We start from the raw sequence: 25,057 nt of genomic DNA on the forward strand, positions 1-25,057 counted from the left end.
GTGCATGGAGGGGACGAGAGAGCGTGAGCTATATATGTGTGGAGCTTGTCCGTCCTAGCTGGTTCGGTCGGCATGAGCTAGAGGATGGGAGGAAAAGACGCGGGAACTTTGATTGTTAGGGAAGCTGCGCGCGTGATGATTCATTAACTAACACGAGGAAATTAATAGGTTTTCGTTATTGGTCAGAGAAGAGAAAGTAAAAAAAAAAAGAAGCTATTTTTAGTACACCAGCAGTTATAAGTAGTTTCTCATCATTATTTGTTGACTGCTCTCTATTTCAGGTTATAAGACATTTTTATTTTGGTCAAAGTTAAATTGTTTTAAGTTTAATTAAGTTTATAGACAAATATAGTAATATTTATAATACTAAATTAGTTTTTATCAAATCAATAATTAAATATATTTTCGTAATAAAAATTTGTCTTGGGTTAAAAATGTTACTACTTTTTTTCTACAAAGTTAATCAAACTTAAAGCAGTTTGACTTTAACTAAAGTCAAAGCATTTTATAACCTGAAACAGATAGAGTAGCTTAATTAATCACTCCCTGCTCCACAGTTTGTCTTAAGTTTAACCAAGTTTAATAACATAGCAATAGTTATAACACTAAATCAATTTCATTAAATCCATTGTTATATATGTTATTAAAAATGTTATTATAGTTTTCTATAAATTTGATCAAAGATTTAAAATAAATCCAAAATAACTAAGGGAGTAACTATCATTCAATCGACAAATAGAAAGTATCTTCGGACCAGTTTGTGGGTGGATTAATTTATTTTGTTGTGGTTTTTGAGCAATCTCTCAAAATGGATACACTAACCCGAACATTGATCATATTTGTCCACATATCATTGGTTGTCAACTTGTCAAGTCAACGCTGTTAAGATGATATTTGGTTAAGCCATGTCATCACGAACGTTCAACCTGGATTTTTAAAATTTTAGATCTTTTTTAAAAGTTATTTCATAGAAAAACTTATTTCAAGAACAGATTCTTTTCAATATTATTGGTGTCGTGGTTCAACATGACGTCGCAAATGACATTGGCGCCTTCCCTTAGCTTATCCATGGAAGTTAAGTCACTGATACGATGGGGATAGTACCAATGACATTCTCACTGGAAACCTATTGTAAATATTTTTTTTATTACAAACAAGTTCTTTGAATTTTTTTTACAAATAGATCCTCGACCCCAATGACATTGGCGCCAAACCCCTTCACATCAGTGACCAGCTTCCGTTGGGAGGCTAGGGGGAGTGCACTAATATCATTGACGCCGAGAACTTGTTTAAAAAAGAATTGAAAATGACCTATTTTTAATAAAGAATATTTACAAAATAAGTTATCAAAAAGATAAAAAAAACGTTCTGTCATGTTGCCACTGCCCCAATAGCATTGGCGCCGTGAAAAGAATTAATTTTTGGAATAAGTTTTTCAAAAAGTTCAAAAATGTGAAAAATCCATAACGTTCATCCGTTTGATTCGATTCATTCGATCCACGTGATACCCTGTTGTTTCTATGAATTGGGCCCAAAGCTCAATCCTCATAAGCATTATGGCCCATCACAGCTTGATCGATTCCCCTCCTGTGCCAATGATGAAATTAGTTTCATGTCAGTTACTCTTTCTACAACCCATAAAGAGCAATGAAACACCAAAAATCATTGATAGGTAAGAATTAAGATATTCTCCGGTTGTTTTTTTTTACAAGCTAAGGCTATAGTATCCTGGCTACTGCCTCAAGAAAAGAAATTAGAAGTACAATAAGTTTTACATAAAAACCCTCTAAATATGGTCAAGTTACACATAGGCTCAGAATTATGCAAAGAAGGAGCTAACAAGAAATGGAAAAAACAATCAGCTGATTTGCTATGCCCTGTCCACAACTGCAACCCTGACGATGCACACTATGACGATGAAAACAGAGATATCACAATGAGCTACAGAAGATCATGCCTCGGCATAAACCCAAATAGGGTCTCGCAAGGGAGGTTGAGGCCTTAGCAAGAAGAACCAGCCATACGTTGTATTTCTAGCACTGGAGCCAATGAGGGTTGGAGTAGAAACAAATGGCTGGGACAACTTATTCTTGGGAAGACTTAGAATACTATTATAAGAAGACATTGGAGTAGTACCTGGTAGGCTTTGAGTATAAAGGATACTTCAGAGCGAAAGCCGATGATTTCTCTCAACCTTCATAGCGAAAACTTCATAGAAAACTTCAGAGCAACGGGATGGGGGTGGCTCCCTTGATCTTTACAATACTACTAGACTAGCTTGAGATACCGCTGGCCATCGCCCTTGCCTCGTTGCTAGCACATGATGCATCTCCAACAGTGCTAGTGCACGCTAGGCGCTATATTAGCCAGCTCGACGGCTCGCCTAGTGTTCTGCCCGTTGGTTATAGCCCTTATCATGCTCATTACTGCCATCCCACCGCTTGCCTACGATGGCTCTGCCGCTTCAGTTATCCATCGCTTGGTCGCATAACAAGCGGGGGAGTGAGGAGGGAGCCAACTAGAGTCACTTAGTAGCCTAACAACATAAGAAAAAGCCCAATGAGCCTAAGGCCACGTTCTAAACAGCTAGTTAAGCTTAGCTATTCATCATTTTCCGTTAACATGCTTTTGAAACTACTAAACAGTTTATTTCGTGCGAAAACTTTCTATATAAAAGATGCTTTAAAAAAATCAAATAAATTTATTTTTCAAATTTGTAATAATTAATACTTAATTAATCATATGCTAATCGTATTTCTCGTTTTATGTGTAGCTAATCATCCAAACCCAATAGCCGAAAAGAACGCGGCCTAAAAATTTAATTAACTCATGTCACAAACTCCAAAGTCCATATCCATTACTCGGTGTCCTTTGCTATCAGGGTTAAGGGCAGGGCAGGGGCGGAGCTAGAATAAAATGAAGAGGGTTTCACTCGCTTGCTTTACTCTGGTTTGAATCAAATTTAGCTTGATACAAGTGCCTAAGTTTAAACTGACAAGAAATATATATGGTGAAAATAGATAAATTATAGCTAAAATTTTTTTAAACCGGATTCCTGAACACCCCGTAGCTATACATAGCTCCGCACACCCCGTAGCTATACATAGCTCCGCCGCTGGGGCAGGGGATGAGGGAAAGACGGATCGTACAATCATCGAGAGCGAGATATGGCTTACACAATCCTTCGTCCTACCAAACGCATCGATCCTGCATGTAGCACGATGAACAAATCAACCCAAATAACGTACCGTCGATTTTATTAGACTTGTGTTATCGTTGCCACAAGACCAAGCCCCACCAACACCACGTCCCCCGTTGTCATTCCTAATTCCAGCCTTTCGAAAAGAAAACTAACAAAATCGTGTGCAAAAACTCGAAACAAACAGGCCGGCGGCCCCATGATTGCAGCCAGCAAGGAACCTTTGAACTCACACTATCGAGCAACGACACCTCAGATCCCCTCTTGTCCTCCTCCCCCAACGTCACCAACCGGTCGGTTCACTTCACTAGCGCAAAGTAGTTCATTTCAACCCACCCACCAAAAACCAAAAAAACCATTTCAATTTTCAAATTTCCTCCTCCTCCTCCTCCAACCCCCACCACCCAGCCCAGCCATCCCCAAACCCTAAATCCGCCGCCCGCCGCCGCCCTCGCCGTTGCGCCATTCCGGCTGCGATGGGGTTCGTGGATCCGGCGGCGCCGCTGCTGGCCACGTGCGGCGGCGACACCGTCAAGCTGTTCGACGTCACGGTCGAGTCCGGCGACCCCTGCGTCCTCGCCTACACCCCCGCGCCGGCACACCCCGTCAACGGCGTCCGCTGGAACCACACCAGTGAGTACCCCCAGCCTCGCCTCGCCGGCTCCACCGCGTGCCCGCTCGTCCCGCCTCCGGCTCTCCTTTCCCCTCCCCCCTCCCCTTCCCAGATCTCCCGAGTTGGGTTTACTTTTGGCGTCGTTCGCGCGAGGATCTCTCGGTGGGCAGCCGGAGCCTCCCGGCCATGGGGATCCGTACTGTCCGGGCGATTCGAGCTGAGGGTGTCCGCGCTCCCCTGTCTAATTGAGCGATGCCCCTGCCGCGTTGTTATGAGATAGTGGCACGAGAGGATTTATTTCCAGCATTGTGATCTACTGGGTATTGTGGAGTGGGCTTGGCGCGGATAGACTGCAGGCTGAGAGTGTTGAACTGTCCCAGTGGCTCGTCATTCTTCCCGAGCTCTGAAATTCTGCATTGCATCTTCAGTTAGATACCGCGCTTATGTTTTCTGATCCTACAATGTAGAGCCAGAATTTAACTATTTGTATGTAGCGATACACAGAATGCAATCAATCGAGATATCTTTTTCTATTTCACGACTAATGAATGGATGTACTCTGTTTGCTACCAGTAATTTTAGCTGTATTACATAATCAAGATGGTGCATTGATAGACTGGGGTAATTGCTGTTCCATCTCATTATATAAGCAGCAAGATAGCTATGCTCGACTAATATTTGAACTGCACATTTTACCTGCTGGTTCTATAATATGTTTGGGGTAACATATAGAGATGGAGTCTGAGCTTGTAAGCAGTTTCATGTCAAATGTGCTTGCTTAAGAGCATTTTGCGTTACTATGCACATGCATTTGGGTGGTGCTCATAGTTCCTTAGAAATTCTTAGGTATTTTTTGAGAATGCTCTTGTAAACCCAAGTCCAAGAAGCCACTGCACCCTGTTTGGAGGAACTTTAGCTTCTGCTTGAATTATCTTAGTTTGTAGGCCCACCAAACAGGGCCTTGACGTGGTAGAGTGTTCTTTGTTGCTTCATCCTTAGCAAATCTAACCAATGTGATGTTTACAGCAAGCCATCAGCTTACTTGCAATATATCTGTCATGGGATCAGGCCGATAGGTCAAGGCCCAGCCTGATACCGAGGAAATCCCTATCCTCATCTTGTTTACCTAGGTAGCTCAGTTGGTTAGGGTACTGGGTACTTCCCTCCATCTATATATCGATGTAATTGTATCATCATTCAAGATTAAGCAATGAATCAGAATTAGTCTAATCTCTCCCTGGTGTTCTTCTCCCCATCCTAAGTCTCCTTTCTCTAGCAGCCGATGCCGCCCGGCTATCCTCCCGGTGGTGTTTATCCTGTCACGGCCTTGGGTTGTGACAATGTCCTTCAGCAGTTAAACCAAATGCCTAAAATGTTAATATCCCATCTAACTCATGAACAATGGTAGTTATCTCTTTGTTCAATCTGCATGTTCTGTGAGCAAGAAACAAATGGTCCCTCTTCTTGATGCCTCTGTGCTTAAATAAGCACAGAGGTCTGCTTAGTGCGTAAGTTATTCTTAGCCTAACAGTGTGCATTCCTATCTGTCTAGATTTTTTACCAAAGCTTAGCCTCAACATCTGGAAGAAATGGTTCAATAATGCCATTACATGATGAGCTCAGCTACACTATATGACTTTCATTTAATGCTTTAAACCTGCAGATCTAATTGTAGCAAGTGCTGGGGATGATAAAAAGATCTCATTGTGGCACAAAAAAGGTCAAAATGTAGGACAGCTACCAACATCAACTGTTGATCGTGGGGATGACATAGAGGTAGAAGTGCACTCTTATAATATTTGTGCTCTTGGCTTTCTCCAGATAGCCATGCATGGTACTCATTCCTATATATTATTCTACCAGGAATTCATCTAGCACCGATTCAAAGAGTATATATATTATCTATTGTTAGGGTAGCATTTTCAATCATTTTCTGTTGATGCTGTCACACACATTATCGATTTATGATCTTTATTTGTTTTAGCATTAGAGTTATTGGCAATATGAAAATGTTAAATCTAGACTGGGTTACTGGACTCCAGAATTTTGTTACTGTTCTAGTACATGATTGGTTTGACGACGCATTACGGGCCTGTTTGGCATAGCTCCAGCTCCAGCTCCACCTCTCCTGGAGCTAGAGCCCAGCCAAACAGTTCCAGTTCCACCTATATTGGGAGTGGAGCTAGGTGGAGCACTCTCACAAAATGAACTAGAGAGGTGGAGCTGGGTTTAGCTTGCTGCCTTGCTCCACAACTCCACTCCAGAGTCCAGACACAACTCCTGAAGTTAAGTTTAGGAGTTGGAGCTCTACCAAACATGCCCTACATGATTTACTTATATAATGCATCACGTGCAATTTGTTTAAAATTATATTCTAGATATGGAAACTACGATGGTTTATTATTTTCTGTATTATTGATTCAGAGTTCAAAATTATGTTTACATTTTTTATTTCACGATATGTTTCATGTTTATTTTTAATTCCTTCTGTCGATTCACAACTAGAGGAACATTGAATCTATTATTTGGTAATTATGACTTGTGAGCCTGTAGCTTAACTCAGCAAATTACACATCATTATCAGGAGTGCATATATTCTATCAGTTTTAGCAACAAGGGTTCACGATATCTTTGCTCTGGTGGGAGTGGCCACATCGTTAGGATATGGGATTTGCAGCGGAAGAGGTGCATCAAATGGTTAAGTGGTCACACTGACACCATTACGGGTGTGATGTATAATTGCAAAGATGAACATTTGGCTTCAATCAGCATGAAGGGGGATCTTATTCTCCATAATCTTGCTTCTGGAGCACGTGCTGCTGAACTTAGTGACCCAAATGGGCAGGTGAATAACTTTTTACTTTCTATGTTTCTGTGTAGTATGGTGATGCTGTCATGCCCTGTTGTGGATTTTAAGTTCTCGAGAATTCTTAAATTTTCCCCTTCTGATTTAGTTTTCTTGCACTTTTTCTGCAAGGTCAGGTTTTGAGAGTCCTTGACTATTCACGTAATAGTAGGCATATATTGGTGACAGCAGGAGATGATGGTTCTGTGCATCTCTGGGATACAACTGCAAGAACTCCAAAGGTACCTAAAGTACATTGACGCTGCTTAGTTGAACATCTCCTAGGGTTCATCTTAAATCAAAGCTATGCCATTTTTATATAATTTGAACAAAAGATAGAATAGAGCCTCGAAGGTAGCACGTCATATAGGTGATAAAGGAAATCTAAGTTTAATAATTGCCAAAGTTGACTCTTCACTATCTGTTACCAATAGTTAGAAGCTTGGAAATATAATTAAATTGATTGGGAAATATTCCCTCATTTTGTGAATACTTGTCACTTTTGACCGTTTTATTTGTGCACAAATACTTGTCAATTTATGGTTCCCAATGTGCATTTTCCCTATTTTATCCATATTAACTCCCTTGCTTTCTATTCTCTCCACCACATATTTGGTGATTCTTGAATGAAGCATTTAGTTAGTTTTGGAGGGCAATATGACATTTCGTATGAAAGTTGAAAGCAAACAATTACCTAGATATGTGTGTTATAGTCAAAAGTGACAAGTGAATATATCTATCTATACAAATGCTGGTTCAGATTATTATTTTATGAAAAATAAAGAAAAATTCCAGACAGTGATTTGAATAGTCCTCTCTGTTTATGGAGACTTAGATGTGATTGCTACATTTACATTGCTTTGTGCTTTCTCTAATGCTATCATCTAACTGATTTTATTCATCATATAGGTCTCATGGCTGAAGCAACATTCTGCACCCATAAGTGGTGTCTGTATTTCGCCCTCCAGTGATAAGGTTTTGTACTAGTTAATATGGTTGGTTCTTATTGTGTGAATGAATAATATCTTCATATCTTGGTATTAAGGTCTATAATTTATTTTGTAGATAATTGCTACAGTTGGCCTGGACAAGAAGTTGTACACACTCGATTCAGGGTCAAGACGACCAACACACACTATTCCTCACGAGGCCCCTTTCTCATCATTGGCATACAATGATGATGGTACAATATTGGTTGCAGGCACAAATAGTGGTCGTGTGGTATTTTATGATGTTCGAGGAAAACCTCAGCCATTGACTATTCTTCGTGCATACAATAGCTCAGAGGTGCGAAATTGTACATTTTTCTTTTTCCTCATTGCTGTCTGCAAATATATTGCATGATCTACAAACAGATTTTGTTCTCTATGTGTAAATGAATTAATCCATTATTACTATTGATTTTTATATCGGTGGAGCTTGCGCACATGTCTGCTGATAACTTGGTTGTTTAAGTATATCACAGAACCCTTGCTTGATTTTGAATGTTGTCAAAAGTTCATCCATTTTCCAGTATTACATTACTAGCCCATTTCAGTACTATGTTATGAGACCACATTCGAAGATCAAATGTATCACTCCTTAGAAAAAGAAGTAATCAAAGATGGAATTTTATTTAAGTGAGGGTGGGGATTTTTTTTGTTGTAGTGAAATTTCACATACTTATAATGAGCAATTTAGTTATTATTAGGCCTTCTACTTGGTTGACAATTCCATCTTTTACTATATTTCCAGTTTTCCACCCCTTCCTGAAAAATAGAGAAAACACTCTTCTATTTGCATGTATTTTGCAGACTAAGTTTATATTCTAGAGTATGCATATGCTCATAGGAATTGTTGACGTTGAGCAAATTGCATTAGGATAATGTCTGCATGAATTATTTGTTGATTTTCAGTTTATGCAGACCATTTTTTCTTTTTATTCTGTACTATGGCCATGTTATTAACATGATAAGTGACAACTAATCTCTTGAAGGACAAACAGGTCAATAAACTGATATGAACCTGATGTAAAATTTCTTCACAGATATTATTGTATCTGCACTTTCATTGATGAGATTTTGAATCCACAATGTTTAATCAGGCTGTGACAGGTTTATGTTGGCAAAGGTCAAAGCCTGTCATTGTTAACGAGAATAGTTCTTCTGAGGTTGCTCTTCTGGGTGGGAGTAGTGAAGAATCTGTTCTCATGCCAGATCCCTTGCCTTCAGCAACTTCAGCTTTTCATTCTGGAGGTGTCATCCCAAATCTTCGGTCTTCTTTGGCTGCAAACCCAAGTGGATTTCTTTCTACCTCTACCTCGTCCACTGTGGAGGAAACTCCATACAGGACACGGCCATTGTCTGGTGGACCATTATCAAAGCTACAGGCTCCTCGTAGTAACTTCAGTCTAAAGGATGATATGGATGTATTCTCTCCACTTGTAGATGTTCAACCTTTCACACCGTCCAGTGGCAGCCTGTGGGATGACCATGGGAGTGATGAAACAAAAAAGGATGATAAACTTGGAGAGAAGAAATTGTCGACAACTAGAAAATTCCCGTTTATTGAAGACAATAATGAGCCACATCCAATCTCAGACTGGAAGTCAATTTCCAATTCAAGACAGGTTACTTGATTTATTCTGGTCCTATATATCACTGTTTGACTTGACATAACCGAGTCATGCAAAGATGTAAAGCCTTCTTAATTTTGTTCTTCATATCTCTATTCTACAGGATGATGCCTCATCAGCAACCACTACATCCATGCCATCATGGAAGAGTGAACTATCTATCACTTCACCTGAGACAGCAACTGGAAATGCATTATCCGATAGGTTAACTCACCGCCAACAAGTCTCGCGCTTTGGGGCTTCAGCCTTTCAGACTGGCAGCTTTGCATTTGCAGGCTTACAAGATTCAGCTCCAACAACTGGTAACTCACTGAAAGGTTCTCTAACAAGTAATATTTTAATGAACCTACAAAACAAGGGTGTCTTGAGCAATGCACGCCCTTCCCTGGACATATCAACTTCTAGCCTCCAGAGTTCACTGTCCTCAGGCTTAATGGCCAAGACTATGCCACCAGTAAACTCCGACCAGCCTGGAGCAGCACAATCTAGTTCTCAATGGAGACCCTCAACATATACTGATAGAGTGAGCACATCGTCTGTTTTCAGTGAAGGATTAGCATCAGCCTTTGGTTCACCAAAATCAAAGAAGACTGGGGCAGAAACAAAAGATGAACTGCTCAGCAGTCTTCTATCAAGACAAGAAGCAGCAGCTGCCTCTTCATCTGCCAACCTTGTAGCAAACAATGTAAGAACCACCCTTTTACTAGTATTCTCGTGTGACATAAACTGATAAATGTCTGAATAACATAGTTTACTGGTGCTATTTTAATAGGGGGTGGTGCCACCACAATTGCCAACATCAGGTTTGTCAGCTGATCAACAGGGAGCTTCATCCTTCTCACTTCAGTATGTGCAGCGGATGCTTGAAGAATCCCTAGGGTCTGTTCAGAAGTCCATCCATGAGGACGTGAGAAATCTGCACATCGAACTTCTAAGACAGTTTCACATGCAAGAGGTAAGACAAATCTTATAAGCAACCATGCTTATAGTGTACATTCTTTCTCCGCTTCCATGCACTAGATTACACTGGATTGAGTTCTAGTCTGTCAGCAACCTAGTTTGTCAATGGCAACCACCTAGATAACCTGTTCCAGGGCCATGCTAAAGTCTACTTAACACGTTTGGTGCCTGGAGAACTCTAGATGTGTCAAGAGGAGCACTGGCATCATGAGCCGTTATGCAATCTGCAGACAGCTTTTCGAAAGAAAAGTATAATAGTTATTCCCTCTGTTCCCAAATACTTACACCTCACCAGCTCATGCTTTAGCATTTATCAAGTTGGTGGTATTTTGAACAAAAAGCGGAGAGAGAATGCTTCACAGACGACAGTGATATCACAAGCATGAGCCAGGATAAAAGGAGGCAAATTAGTGGGATTGGATGAATCTTGTTAATTGGGGTGGTTTAGGAAAAAAATTGGTAAAAAATATTCAAGTATACTTAGAAACAGACGATTATGGCTGGTAGCTTCCATCTGTTCTGATGTGTTTGTGCATTTGCATCTGCTATGACATTTTCTTTGTGTAGTTTAATCCATGATTCGAGGACTCCATATTTACCCAAGGTTTAATACCTTCTTGCAACAGATGGAAATGTCGGGCGTGTTGAACCTGGTCTTAGAGAAGTTGGAAGGCCTTACAAAGGAAGTGCAGCAGCTAAGAAGGGAGAACCAACAGCTCCGGCAGCAGCTCCTCTAATCTGTATATTCTTTTAGGGGTTAGTTTTGACATTGCTGTGCTTCGCTGGAGCGTACAATGGCTACAATCCCCGACTGATATTTGATTATCTGTTTGTCTAGTTGGGTTGGCGAATAGGAAATCCATGTTTGACACGGTTGTACATAGCATCCCTATTCAGTCTAGGAGCATATTGATTAATTTGACCTGTTTGATACTTTGATCAGATTGTTTTATTCTTTTTTTCCCTTTTTGTTGTGCCATGTTTGGACATTGGATGCAGTCTTGTTCGTGTCTGCCTGGCCTATGTGGAATGCTAACAAAGAGGTTTATAATTGAGTAATCATTGTTTGTAATTTTTCTTTTCATCAACGGCTGTAGAAACCCGCGAAGCATTTTGCCTACGAATATTAGATATACACTTGTCTAGATTTATAGCCTAATACAATATAGACTGCAAGACATAATATGTATGGCAGGTGATATTATATATTAATAGTATAGTATATGTTGATAAATAACTATTATATAATATTAACTATTAAATTAACTACATATAATTTGAAGCTAGTAGTTGACTGTACTATTAAACTTTTCTTAAGGGAATGTGAAATTTAAAGCGAGTCAACCAGCGAAACATACTGCAATTTCAAGATTTGTTTATCCCGGAGAGTGGCACAACTGAGAGAGAGTAGTATCTTAGCCGAGGCCGTTTGCTTCGCGTGGTCATCTTCCTCCCGTGCACACGCGGGGACGTAGGCTGTTACGCGGCGTCGCCTCCGAGTCGAGTCCCAACCTGTTTCCGTGCCTTTTCCCTCTTCCTCACCTGCCTGACCTGGCCTGGCCTGGCCCCCAATCAAAAACGAGCGACCTCAACCGACGGAATCCCCAACCCCAACCCCCAAAACCAATCCGCCGCCGCGCTGCCTCGCCTCGCTCGTCGTTCCCACCACCACCACAAACCCGCGCCTCCTCCGCCGCCGCACGCCCGCCCGCCGACGAATCAGGTGAGCGCGCCGCCCTCCTCCCCCTCCCGCTATAGATCCGTAGCGCCCGATCTACCCGCCGCCGCCGCCCGGGCTGTCCCGCCGATACCTAACTCCGCGATTCGATGCGCGCGCCGATCCTTCGCCCTAGGTTTTGACCGCCGCGGCGGCGCGGGCTCTGCTCGGATCGCCGGTGGTCCGGCCGGAACATGGTTCGATGAACACTGTTGCAGGCTTTAGCCGATTGTGCTTCCCTCATGAACTGCGACTTTGCGTTTGTTAGTAGAAGGCGATGTGTGGGTGTGTTTTTTTTGTTGACAGTCTAGCTGATTTAATATCTTTGCTATTTAGCCCACCATCTTGGGAGATTACGATCGGATTGTGCTATTAAATTTCTCGGCTGCTTGTTGCAAATGTTAATTGCATCAGTAAACTTTGTGATAGTGTGGGCATATTACAGTTGGGGGGCATTAGTTGTATCAGGGGTGTGAGTTAGCTCCTAGTTGCTTCTTCGGTTTAGCGTTGATTTTGATTTGTTTCGCTCATCCGATTGCCTGTAAATGATGGTATCTTCTATGCTTTCGTCCTGCAGAGTTTGGATTTAATATTACAGGCGCAGCCATGTTCAACAGGCTCTTTGGTAAGCCCAAGGAGCAGGCCAATGCTAGTGCGTTGGCCACGCTTGATAAGTTAAATGAGGTAAAGCTTTCTTATTCCTCTCCATTCTATGATCTTAGCCTTGATTCTCTTGTGCTATGCGCATTGTCTGAGTCTTATTTGGTCTGCCTGAATAATTCAATTATTACTTTGTTACTCAATAATGCACATGTCCCAAGTCACTTGCAAATATATTGGAACTGAAATCTTACTTTATGTGTATTTAGACCCTTGACATGCTGGAGAAGAAGGAGAAAGTCTTAGAGAAAAAGGCAGCCGCAGAACTGGAGAGGGCTAAGGAGTTCTCAAAAGCAAAGAATAAAAGAGGTGTGGCTTATCTCCATAGTGCAAGTTGTATTATATATTTTTTGCTTTCTTTTGATCTGAACTGGATTGATGTATAACCGTTTTAATCTGGACTGAAGTGATACATAGCTGTGCTAATATTTAAGTTAATGAAATTGTTCTTGTTCACCAGCGGCTATCCAATCCTTGAAGAGAAAAAAGCTTTATGAACAACAAATTGAGCAGCTAGGGAACTTCCAGTTGAGAATTCATGATCAGGTTACTTCCAACTTAAAATTTTCACATCTGATTACTACATGTTATAAATGTTTATATTATAATAATATTGAAAAATACAGATGATCATGTTAGAAGCTGCAAAAGCTACGACAGAAACCGTTGATGCTTTGAGGACTGGAGCTGCAGCTATGAAAGCAATGCAAAAGGCGACGTGAGTATTTTCTGAATCATTTCTTATTTTGGGTTTAGTGGTTTATCCCCTGATTCTTTCAAGAAAATTATGTCTCAAAAATGACTATTTACTGTTTTCCTGCAGAAATATTGATGACGTTGATAAGACTATGGATGAAATTAATGAACAGACTGAAAACATGAAACAAATACAAGATGCTTTGTCAGCCCCTCTTGGAGCATCTGCTGATTTTGATGAGGTAACTCACTGTGGACATTTACAATGTGTAATATCTTCATGGTTTTTTGTTTGCGGTGCACTTAATACGTACCATAAAACTGACAGGACGAACTAGAGGCAGAACTGGAAGAACTGGAGGGAGCAGAATTGGAATCTCAGCTTCTCGAGCCTGTTGCAGCTCCACCTGTGCATCCAGTGCAGGTCCCAGGCACCAGGATACCAACTCGCCCTGCTCCGCAGAAAGCATCAGCTGAGGAGGATGAGCTTGCAGCCTTGCAAGCTGAAATGGCATTGTGATCAGGTTATTGATTTATCTTGTTTGATTAGATTTTTTTTGAGGAAAATCTTGTTTGATTAGATTGTACCATACCTTTTTATTATATATGAAAATTACGGTTGTATAAACATTTGAATTGCTTACTTATACTACATGGATAAATACATGCAAATCTCAATTGTTATATACTACTTTACTTGTGTATCAGGATAATATGAACTCTTAGTTACTGCGAGATTTGTTACTTGCTGGTATCAATCATGTGAACCAAAATATGCTCATTAGCTTATGTATTTTAGCACTCATTGTATTATTCTAAATTAAGTTGCTAGATTTCCTTTCTTGATAAAGGAGTAGGTGCACAACATATCAATGTCGATGTTGCATCTAATTGGTGACAGCTCTGCTGTTGCCTCCATCCCTTTTTGTCGAAGCTGCTGACAGTGCTGCTTACAAAAGCAGCTGCCTCTGTTCCCATGAACCTCACTGAGAACAAGAGGTGAGGCACTGTCAGTAGGAGGGTGAGTGCTAAGAGGGCGTGCAATGGGGGATAGATTACAAGCGAGGGAAGCTGGCTGCTCATGTGGGCTGGGACACTGGGATAATTAAGGGAAGGAGATGGGAGGGATGGCTGGGTGTTGTGCCTAGTGGGCTAGATGTCTTGCTCATTATTCCCGCCCTTTTCCTTTACTTTTATTATGCTGCTTCATGCTTCAGGTTCTAACTTTTATTATCCTGTTCAGGATTTATTGATAAATATATAGCTTCATAATTGGGCCTGAAATGATCCAACCCTGATTTAGTGAGGCTGTGCCCCATGTTCTGAACTATCATCCCAAAGAACACTGCTCCAGTTGTACCTGTGCTTTTAGTCACCTGCAACTCTGGCCCATGGGCCAGTTGCCATTGGTCCCTGGTGACTGCATAAGCTTTTCTAGGGAAATATTTTTCTAATGTGATATATGTGAATTCACTGAATTATGGATTGAGCTGCTGTCCATCTTCACTTCCACAAATACTTCTCGGGCAAACCTAGTACTGGCCTAGACTAGTTTTTCCATCTAATTCAAACTGTCCCTGCAAACCTTTGATACCTCCTAGCTTTTCCCACACTTTCTTTGAACTACTCAATAAGCAACATTGAAACCGATTTTGTTTTGAAATTTTCATTCATTTATGCCTTTATGATCATTTGGTTGACTGAAATTATGGGCGTCCAGAAAAAAAATGATTATGGAAGAAGTTTGAAGGGTTTATGCAATCTAACATTCAACTTCTGCATATTTTTATATCCTTGTTAAGTTATCCGTTTCTTCCATTAATTATTTACCCTAATTTACAACCCGCAGGTTCACAATGAAGAGACGAAATGTACAAATGATTGGCTGTACTCTACGGAATTTCAACGAGTCTAGCTACAATATAATTTCCCATGTGTGTACAATCTTTGGGGATAGTCAGCAATCAAAGAGAGATGCTGCTTCAGTCCAGTACTCCAGTGTTCTGTTTTAGTGGCTTGGGGGGTGTCGTCTGTTTTCCATGCACATAATTTAAGTTAATCTGGCACAGTAAGCTCCAAGCTAATCCATAGTCATGCAATGTGCATTGCTGTCGCACAATATTTTTCATTGACCATGAAGCCGTGTAAAACAAGTTGAAGCGATTGATACGTTTGTTGGGCTTTCTGCTTCCCTTTTCTTTTGACGACCAAAGTGAGTAAAGTTTCGTTAGTCTTCATTAGTCGTCAGAGTTCAATCTAGTTGAATAGATCGATGATTTGATGGAGGAAACTACTCGCGGATTTGAGGCCGCCTACGCCACCTCCGCTGCCCACCTATGCCGCCGCTGCATCCTCTCCACCGGCGCGCCCCCTCGCGGCTTTGAGGCCACCGCTTCCACAGGTGCCATCGATCCGTCGCCCTCGCGTGGTTGGGGAATAAAGGAGAAGAGGAAGTAGGTGCTGACATGTGGGCCCTATATTCTCTATTTCTTCTCACTTATATGCGGGTCCGCATGTTTTTTATTTTTTATTTTGCTGACTAGGATTCCACGCCAGTGAAATCAGCTGCTCATACTACCCTAGGACCGTTGCACGGTTTTGTATAATTTAGGGGTAAACCATTGCACGGTTTTGTATAATTTAGGGGTAAAGATTTCTAGTATTGACGATAAGGGATGTCAAACAAACTCTGCTCTGCGCTCATCGCCCACATGCCAAAAAGGGGAAGAGACCGGCCGCTGCACGCCCCGCTCCATTGGTTGGTCGCTCTGCGCCCTTCGCCACCCTCATGCCGAAAAGGGGAAGGAAGAGAGAGAGGAGTAGGAGCGATTGCTGCCGCCCTGACCACCGCCTGCTCCACCCGCCCTGCTTCGCACCGCCAGCCTGCTTCGGCCACCGCTGCTCCGCTCGCCGCACGCCCTGCTCTGCCGGTCGGCCGCTCTGCACCCTTCGCCACCCGCATGCCAAAAAGGGGAAGGAAGAGAGAGAGTAGGAGCGATTGCTGCCGCTCTGATCACCGCCCGCTCCACCCGCCTTGCTTCGCACCGCTAGCCTGCTCCGGCCATTGCCGCCCGCTTAGTAGGGAGCGGTCGTCGCCGCCCACTCCGCCCTTCTGCTCCGCTTCGTGGCTTGATCCGCCTGCCCGCTTCAGCCGCTACTTGCCCTTGCGATGCCACTTTGCCTGCAAGGGGATAGAAAGAAGAGGGGAGTTTTGAGGATGACATGTGGAGCCATATGGGCCCCACCATTTATTATTATTATTTTTCGGATCTAATTGCCACGTAAACGTCACGTCAATGCTACGTGGGACGAAGATCTAGTGAAAGGATCCATGTAGGTCACGTCAACCAAAATCGAGGTCAATACTGTCGAGGTACCTCGTTTGCATGGTTTTGTAAGTTGAGGGATGCGTTGTATTCGGTTTCGGCGACAAATTGAGGGACCTATAGTGAACTTAATCCCTCATAAATTGAATCCATTTTGGGCCAAGGTGGATCGGCCCAATCCCAATCGCCCTGTCCCGTTACTCCGCTGCATCCCATCAACACGCGCCGACGGCAAAGCCGAGATAGGGAAGAGAAGGGACCTTCTCACGCCTCCGCCGGTCGCTCGGCCGGCGACCGGCGACCAACCTGCCGATTCCCCGATACCCTCGTGAGTCTATCTCGTCGACTCTATCGTCCGCCGCCATCTCGAAGGTATATTAGGTGCTTCAGATTTGAGGGTGGGGGTTGTTTCAGACTCCTGATTTACACAAGGTGCGATGGTCTCTATGTGCCACTGCCATGAACATGGAGCGATTTCCTTGTGCTTCCAGAAAAATAATAGTGTGATTCCTGACTGCTGCTGATGCTGCTGCTTGTGTGATTTCATTCACTTTTGGTGTCTCTATGCTGCAGTATTGCAGCCCAGTGTTCACCTGACTCACTTTTTATTAGGAGATTCACATTTGTTCATATAATGGAAACTTGCTATATACTAGTATGTTTCAGGAGTAATTGGTTCAAAGCTCACAGTCTACACTCGAAGTTTGCGACTGACCAGCAAACACTGGTCTTGCCGTTTCGGGTTTTCAATTTAGTACTTTACTAGAAAAATTACCCGTGCGTTGCAATGGGTTAAGTCTATTTTAATCATATTATTGTTATATGGTTTAGTTAAGATGAAATTCACTGTGGAAGTTCGCTTGGATATATATATTTTTAGAAAATTATGAGTTGCAGTTAGGAGTCCGATCGCCTCAAGTTAGCATGCGAGTTTTTTTAAACAAATTTCTTATATGATTCCTTATGTATTACCAAAAGTGAACTACGGAGTATCTTAGAAACCGACTCAAATACGGATATGTATTTCCAAAAGCAAACAAACTTAAAAACCGACTCATACACGGATGACGTACCAAAATACCGGCAAAAACATCTTTAATTTTTATAATAGTAGAGATATTGCACTTGGCCACCTGACTTGAGATCAATTATGTTGAACCTTTTGTCAAAATAATAGCTACTGACATGAGCAAGTTTGTCTGTTAGTTGACTGACTTACTACAGTTTTGTTTCAACATCACTAGAAAAGGACTTACTACAGTTGACTGACTTATGCTGGTCTGGTCAAGTCTCTGGTTTTCAGCTTGGCATACAAGCAGCTTACTTTAGAGATATAATCAAATCTTTTGTTCACATTGCAGAGAGTGAGTAGGTAAGATAGCAAGAAAATGATGACTAAAAATCTCATATATTCTGGCAAAATCTCATATCTTCTATATGTGACATGGACACAAGGAGGTAAGGAACAAGCATCATGGGCATAATATAACCGTGGAATGAGCTAGGGATCTACTTGCTGAAATTCAGGAGCAGATCTATTCTGACTCTGCTGATTGGTCCATATTTCAGTCCTACCATACGCATATATGAGTTCCGGCTTTACTGTAACTGCGATTGCATAAATTCTATCATTCTATCACTAGTCTTGACAACCTTCTGATGTTTGTTCAGGTATGTATGATATTGATATCTTTTCTCTGTCTTTCTCTCTCTTCCTCTCTCTCTGTCTGTGTGTGGCAGTACATGTACAATTTCATGATAAAGTAAATCTTGATCATATGTTGCATTATGTTCAATGATTATGAAACTTACAGTCTTGTACTGCTTCATTTGGGCCTGATTGAGTTTTTACATGCAAATGATTGATGTTATCAAGACTAATAATCAGTTCCTCCTCATGGTAATGAAGCATTGGTAGAAATAAGGTTAAAACATTATGCTTATTGAACTTGTATTAAGTACTTTTCATACTTCATTTGACATGTAAATTTAGAAAGCATTTGAATTATGTTTGATTGGCTTGCAAATAATTCAATATGGATTTAGTATTATATCTAATGGTTTTCTAAATAACAGCATGATTTGTTAACTGCATACAAGTCCTAAGTGCATCAAGTCATTTTTTGACTCACAAATTTTATCAAATATTCTATGGTGGAAGAATGGCAGAAGCCTTGGTATTTATCGTTCTTCAAAAGATTGGTGCTGCTTTAGGGAGAGAAGCACTCAATGTCGTAGGCACACAGTTACAAAAACAGCCACCAACTTTAGTTGATGTTGAGAATAACATGAGGCAGCTTAAAATCGAGTTTCATGTCATGAAAGCTTTTCTCACTCAGCAGCAAATACATTTCTCACAAGATAGAGCCTACGATGCTTGGCTTGATGAAGTAAAGAATGTTGCACATGAAGCTGAGGATGTGATTGATGAGTATGTCTATCTAGCTGGGCAGACAGCCAAAGAAACAAGCAAGCTAAAGAAACTGTTCCATTGCTCCAAAACTACCAGTGATTGGCACATTATTGCAACACAACTTTCACAAATCAAATCTCGCCTTCAAAACCTCACAAACATGAAGGCTCGTTATGGCATTTCAGCAAATGACAGTGAAGATGGTAGCACTTCAAGTCATGAGAGCCTAAAGGAGCTTACATCTGATTCAGCGTATTTTGATACTGAAGATGATATGGTTGGCAATAAAGAAGAATCCGAAAAAGTTATGAAATTATTGATACATGGCGAAGAAACCCGTACAGTCATATCCATTTGTGGAATGGGTGGGCTAGGAAAAACAACTCTTGCCCGGGCCATCTATAAAAAGAATGAGATTAGAAAGAACTTTGATTGCTTTTCGTGGATTACAATCTCCCAAAACTACAAGGTTGAAGATTTGTTTAGAAGAATACTCAAACAATTTCTGGATATGAATGAGAACATTCCTGATCAGACTGACATTATGTATAGGGTAAGCTTGGTAGAGAGGCTAAGAAATTACCTGCAGGACAAAAAGTATTTAATTTTCTTGGATGACATGTGGAGTCAAGATGCTTGGATTCTATTGGATCGTGCTTTTGTGAAAAATAAAAAAGGAAGTAGAATTGTCATTACAACTAGAAATGAAGATGTAGCATCAATTGCAAATAACGGGTGTTCTTTTAAGCCTAAGTACCTACCATGGGGGGATGCATGGGATCTCTTCTGCCGAAAAGCGTTTCACAGGCTAGACCAGAATGGTTGTCCTCAAGTTGTGATGCACTGGGCAGAAAAAATTGTCAGCAAGTGTGAAGGATTGCCTCTTGCTATTGTTGCCATTGGAAGTCTTCTATCCTATAAGCAAATAGATGAGGCAGAGTGGAAGTTGTTCTATGGTCAACTTAACTGGCAACTAACCAAGAACCAAAAGCTCAACTATGTAACAAGTATTCTCAATCTCAGCTTCGATTATCTACCAGCAAATCTAAAAAATTGCTTCCTTTATTGTAGCATGTTCCCTGAAGACCATGAGATCAGAAGAAAACAGATAATTCGGCTATGGATAGCTGAAGGTTTTATTGAAGAAAGGGGAGATATTACATTGGAAGAAGTGGCTGAAGACTACCTCAAAGAACTTGTTCAACGTTCACTTCTTCAAGTTGCTTGGACAAAAGAGTATGAGAGACCAAAGTCATTTCGCATGCATGATCTTGTGAGAGACATAACAGTGACAAAATGCAAAATTGAAAAGTTTTCTCTCCTAGCAGACAACACGTGTGTTACAAAACTGAGTGATGAAGCACGCCGAGTTTCCTTAGTGAAGGGCGGGAAATCAATGGAATCTGGCCAAGGTCCAAGAAAGATCAGGTCCTTTATTTTGTTCGATGAGGAAGTGCAATTCTCATGGATACAAAAGGCAACTTCGAATTTCAGATTGCTAAGGGTCTTGTCCTTACGTTATGCAAAAATTGTGAAGCTTCCTGATGCTGTAACTTATCTGTTCAATTTGCATTATCTTGATTTACGTCATACAGAAGTTCAAGAGATCCAGCAGTCAATTGGGAAGCTGAGGAAGCTACAAACTTTGGATCTTAGGGAGACATTTGTAGAACAGCTGCCAGAAGAAATAAAGTTTCTAACCAAGTTGCGGTTCCTATCTGTCGATGTTGACTGTGATCCTAGCAACTTACACAGACACTTTCCTCGGTTCCAGGCCACTCGAATTTGTTCTGAATTTTATCTTCTGACGGATTTACAAGTGCTAGGAGACATAAAAGCAAGCAAACATGTTGTTACCAATCTTAGTAGATTAACACAGCTACGATGTCTTGGCATCTGCGACGTGAAGCAGGATCATATGGAGAAACTATGTGTCTCCATAAAAAGTATGCCAAATCTTATTAGGTTGGGTATAGTCTCACATGGTGAGGATGAAATACTTGATCTACAACATTTGGGCCATGTTCCAGATTTGGAATGGCTGCACCTACGAGGGAAGTTACATGGAGCAGGTGCTACATCAAATTTGCAGAATTTCAGTAAATTAAGATACCTAAGCATAGGGTGGTCCAGGTTGCAGGTTGATCCTCTTCCTGCAATCTCACATTTGTCGAACCTAGCAGAACTTTACCTTCAGAAAGCCTATGATGGTTTGTTGATGACCTTTCAGGCTGGCTGGTTTCCAAATCTTAGGGAATTGGGTTTAGCTGACATGGACCAGTTACGTTCAATTGATATTGAAGCTGGCACAATGCCAAACTTGAGCATTTTGGTATTATGTGGGCTGCAGAATATGATATCTGTGCCAGTAGGATTTAAATATCTGACATCACTACAAATTTTACGCCTCTGGGATATGCCAAAAGAATTCATGGAGAGGACACATGCAGAGGATCATGTCTATGTTAAACACATTCATCAGATTCGTTATCATGCTCTCCGTGTGAAACGATGGAAATTCACCAGTAAGATTTCTCATTTGCACTCCATTTTGTAGATCTAAGTATTAACTAGGAAGGTAGCCCGCGCATTCGCGCGAGCATGTATTATAGTTTGTGTTTCAAACACTATAACATCATAATATAAACCAGAGAACATTTCTGGAATATAAATCGGAAAGGAATTTCGCACAGATGCACGGGCTTCTTATTTGTTATTAAAAAAAATGCTAAAAGGAATCATACGTTACTATATATATAAGGAATTTAGATTATCCTACAATAAAAAAAGAAATATATTTACCGTAAAATAAACGGTAGATTTCAATATACTACTAATGTGATAAGAATGGATCTTAGATTTAAATAAAAATCCCGATATCAATTACTAGAACCTTCGGTAAAAATCCCGATATCAATTGCTAGAACCTTCGATAAAAGAAAGGGATGCTGTGTATGAATCGCTCACCTATTCTTCTGAATTATACGTATCTGCGCGATTAATTTTTGGTTTCGATGTGCAAAAACAAACCAGTTCTATTGGAAGCATCCCTATAATGAATTCCTTAGCAACCTTTATAATAAATGGAATATACCAAATTGTGATCAATCAAATATTGCTAAGTCCTACTCCCTCCGTCCCACAATATAAGGGATTTTGAGTTTTTGCTTGCAACGTTTGACCACTCGTCTTATTCAAATTTTTTTTGCAAATATAAAAAACGAAAAGTTGTGCTTAAAATACTGTAGATAATAAAGTAAGTCACTAATAAAATAAATAATAATTTAAAAAATTTTGAAATAAGACGAGTGGTCAAACGTTGTAAGCGAAAACTCAAAATCTCTTATATTATAGGATGGAGGGAGTAGTATTTACTACCGCTCGGAATTAGACCATAAAGGAATTTCTATCTACACCAGGACTACAATATCATATTGGGGAGGAAGATCTTAAAATCGTAGATTAAAGGCTGTTGACAACAAATCTGTGCCAGCACCGATGTTTTTTCCTGATTAGTATTTCTTTCCGATTCTACTGTGCATGCTTTCTTTTTTCTTTTTCGGCTTTATCTTTTTTTTTCGATTGTATATGGTGTAGGTATTTAAGTTTTGTTTTTTTTTTGGGTAGGGAGACGATCGTATGACCTAAGCACGTTATGTTTTTTCCGGGATAGAGATTAGCAACATGGGAATTTAAAGAGCTCTAATCTAATGTTTAAAATAATGGGCCACTAATTTAAGTTGAAAATTGAAGGTTGGATTTTTTTTACTCTAAATTTCTAGGATTTCTCTAAATTAGAGTGTCACGTGATAACGTAGGAGCGTTCAGGAAGTTTAATAGACTTTTAGTATATAATAGATTTTTAGGATTTTTCTAATTTATTCGAGAGCCACGTAGCTGTGTAAAAGCATTTGTAGAAAGTTTAATGTACTTTTACTATATATTAGATAGATTTAGAATATGGTTTAAAGAACATTGATTGGATATATATTATAGATCTTTATTTAACTAAATATATTTATATTTGTGAAGTAATATATTTGATCTAAAATCATATTTTAAAGACCGCTGATTTTTATGGATGTACTTCCTCCGTCCCAAAATAAGTGCAGTTTTGCGCTATTCACGTTCAACGTTTGACCGTTCGTTTTATTTGAAAAGTTTTTATGATTAGTATTTTTATTGCTAATAGATGATAAAACATGAATAGTACTTTATGTGTAATTAAATATTTTTAAATTTTTCACAAAATTTTCAAATAAGACGGACGGTCAAACGTTGGGTACGGATATCCACGGCTGCACTTATTTTGGGACGGAGGTAGTATGATTTTTCTGTCTTTTTTTATGTCCATGTGTATATTTTTTTTATTCCAGCAAGATTAGGAAAGATCATGTACGTTTGTATGTATGGAAAGATCAGCAGTAGAATTTGTATCGTACAAATTCATACGTACGGACATTAGTAGTGCCTGTATGTTATAAACATGAGGTTATTTTTTTTTTATAATAGATCTAATCTAATGGTGTAAATTAATGGGTCCACCAATTTAAGTGAAAATCAACGGTGATATTAGATAGTACCATGTGACGACTTAGGAGTGTTTGTAGGAGTGCCACGTGACGGCTTTAGAGCATTCATAGGAAGTTTAATGGACTTTTAGTATAAAATAGATAGATAGATTTATTATGTGTCTACACTTGCGCGATTCTTCCACAAGAAGTCAGTAATGCTTCATGTGAATAGTTTCCTAAGATAAACTAAATTGAGTTACCATTGGTTATTTCTGCATATGAATACAGATTATTAACCTAGGCATCTGGGACTTTTATAACTAAAACATGTTCTGGGTGATACTAAAATTAGTCCATATGCCTTGCGTTTCTTGGCAGTCTGTTGGTCAGTCTGGAATGCCTGGAACTGTTCCCATTTCCAAAATAAAAAGGGCAATATGCACCAGACATATTATTCAGACTAATAATAGTTTTGAGGTACTGGGCAGGTCTTCAACGTTCAGAAAAGAAGGAGATGGCACTTTCTGATTCGAAGACCGTGACTGAAAGAAGCTAATGGAACTGCTCATTCTTGCAAGGTGAAAAGGGTGGTTGATGACTTTTTCATAATTAATTTCTGGGAATAAAATACAACCTTTTACTTACTAGTTACTATCGCTTAATGCTATTTTTTGCCAGGCAAGAAGTAAGCTGCTGACCAAATTTTATTAGGCAAAAAGGGGTATCATCAAAGGTGATGCCTGTTACATTAAAAATGACCAGATTCAGAGGTTGCTGGCTACAAGAACAAGTAGTATTTCTCTTTGTAACCATTTCACTCTCGTCAGAACCATTCTTCTGAAGAGAAATGGGGGTGAAAAGAACTCGCAGCCGGCTGCGTCTATTACTGCTGCTCTCTTTTATGCACATATTATTTTTAGATACTCTCTGTTATGCACTTCTGTTTTGTGGTTGTGGTTATGGTTTGTAATCCTATGATTAGCAAGCCTCGAAGCTTGCAAACCCGTTCCGCTTGCTTCCCTATTTGTTGATTATTTTGGTTATACTGCACCCGTCGTTGGTCACTTGATCGTGTTCACATGGATCTCTTTCCAGGTTTATGATGGACGACGTTGTTTCCTCCTTATGATTGATTTGCTGTGGTACTTTGCCTTTCCGAAACCCTGATCCAATTTATCTGGTTACAAGTAAAATATTCGTGCATTGCAACGATTTATTTAACATAAAAAATATAATTATCAGTTATCTTGGTCAGGAAAAAATATCTTATCTTTACTTGGATGAAGTGGTGCACTTCATAAAAACGTGAAGCTTCTCATCTTGCTCAAATTTCAAACGGCTAGAAAACTAAAGAGAGCAAACAGAACGCTCATGTGGGGAATGCGGGGTCCACCGATTTCATGGGCCTACATGTTAGATGACGGTGGTACTCATCACGACCACTCTGGTCTTTTAAAAGAACTAGATAGTGTTGCTTGAATTTTTATTATGAATGTTTAC

The 25,057-nt window shown here is 40.3% G+C and overlaps 3 protein-coding genes across 3 annotated transcripts; all 3 read left to right on the forward strand.

Moving 5' to 3' along the window:
- The first annotated feature begins 3,474 nt into the window (after window positions 1–3,474).
- LOC127784314 (protein NEDD1) lies at window positions 3,475–11,286 on the forward strand. Its single transcript, XM_052311532.1, has 10 exons — window positions 3,475–3,832; window positions 5,476–5,588; window positions 6,397–6,657; window positions 6,795–6,899; window positions 7,567–7,632; window positions 7,723–7,944; window positions 8,741–9,265; window positions 9,375–9,956; window positions 10,044–10,226; window positions 10,858–11,286. Exons 1-10 carry the CDS (start codon window positions 3,676–3,678, stop codon window positions 10,966–10,968), a joined length of 2,325 nt encoding a protein of 774 aa, XP_052167492.1. The 5' UTR covers window positions 3,475–3,675; the 3' UTR covers window positions 10,969–11,286.
- Window positions 11,287–11,696: 410 nt separating this feature from the next.
- Window positions 11,697–15,501, forward strand: LOC127784315 (vacuolar protein sorting-associated protein 32 homolog 2-like). Its single transcript, XM_052311533.1, has 8 exons — window positions 11,697–11,954; window positions 12,526–12,632; window positions 12,818–12,917; window positions 13,069–13,154; window positions 13,235–13,326; window positions 13,432–13,546; window positions 13,633–13,828; window positions 15,154–15,501. Exons 2-7 carry the CDS (start codon window positions 12,555–12,557, stop codon window positions 13,822–13,824), a joined length of 663 nt encoding a protein of 220 aa, XP_052167493.1. The 5' UTR covers window positions 11,697–11,954; window positions 12,526–12,554; the 3' UTR covers window positions 13,825–13,828; window positions 15,154–15,501.
- A 3,089-nt stretch (window positions 15,502–18,590) lies between these two features.
- On the forward strand, window positions 18,591–24,560 carry LOC127785081 (disease resistance protein RPM1-like). The gene is made up of 3 exons (XM_052312502.1): window positions 18,591–21,568; window positions 24,046–24,135; window positions 24,236–24,560. Exons 1-2 carry the CDS (start codon window positions 18,793–18,795, stop codon window positions 24,111–24,113), a joined length of 2,844 nt encoding a protein of 947 aa, XP_052168462.1. The 5' UTR covers window positions 18,591–18,792; the 3' UTR covers window positions 24,114–24,135; window positions 24,236–24,560.
- Window positions 24,561–25,057: the final 497 nt, after the last annotated feature.

The sequence above is a fragment of the Oryza glaberrima genome, chromosome 9 (assembly GCF_000147395.1).
Source record: "Oryza glaberrima chromosome 9, OglaRS2, whole genome shotgun sequence".
NCBI classification, from domain to species: Eukaryota; Viridiplantae; Streptophyta; class Magnoliopsida; order Poales; family Poaceae; genus Oryza; species Oryza glaberrima.

Coding starts and splice junctions, on each gene's coding strand:
- LOC127784314 (XM_052311532.1), top strand. CDS start 3,676: ATGGGGTTCGTGGATCCGGCGGCGCCGCTGCTGGCCACGTGCGGCGGC. Junction 7,633..7,722: donor TTTCGCCCTCCAGTGATAAG/GTTTTGTACTAG, acceptor TTTATTTTGTAG/ATAATTGCTACAGTTGGCCT. Junction 10,227..10,857: donor GACAGTTTCACATGCAAGAG/GTAAGACAAATC, acceptor TTCTTGCAACAG/ATGGAAATGTCGGGCGTGTT.
- LOC127784315 (XM_052311533.1), top strand. CDS start 12,555: ATGTTCAACAGGCTCTTTGGTAAGCCCAAGGAGCAGGCCAATGCTAGT. Junction 12,918..13,068: donor AAAAGCAAAGAATAAAAGAG/GTGTGGCTTATC, acceptor CTTGTTCACCAG/CGGCTATCCAATCCTTGAAG. Junction 13,327..13,431: donor AAAGCAATGCAAAAGGCGAC/GTGAGTATTTTC, acceptor GTTTTCCTGCAG/AAATATTGATGACGTTGATA.
- LOC127785081 (XM_052312502.1), top strand. CDS start 18,793: ATGGCAGAAGCCTTGGTATTTATCGTTCTTCAAAAGATTGGTGCTGCT. Junction 21,569..24,045: donor GAAACGATGGAAATTCACCA/GTAAGATTTCTC, acceptor GGTACTGGGCAG/GTCTTCAACGTTCAGAAAAG.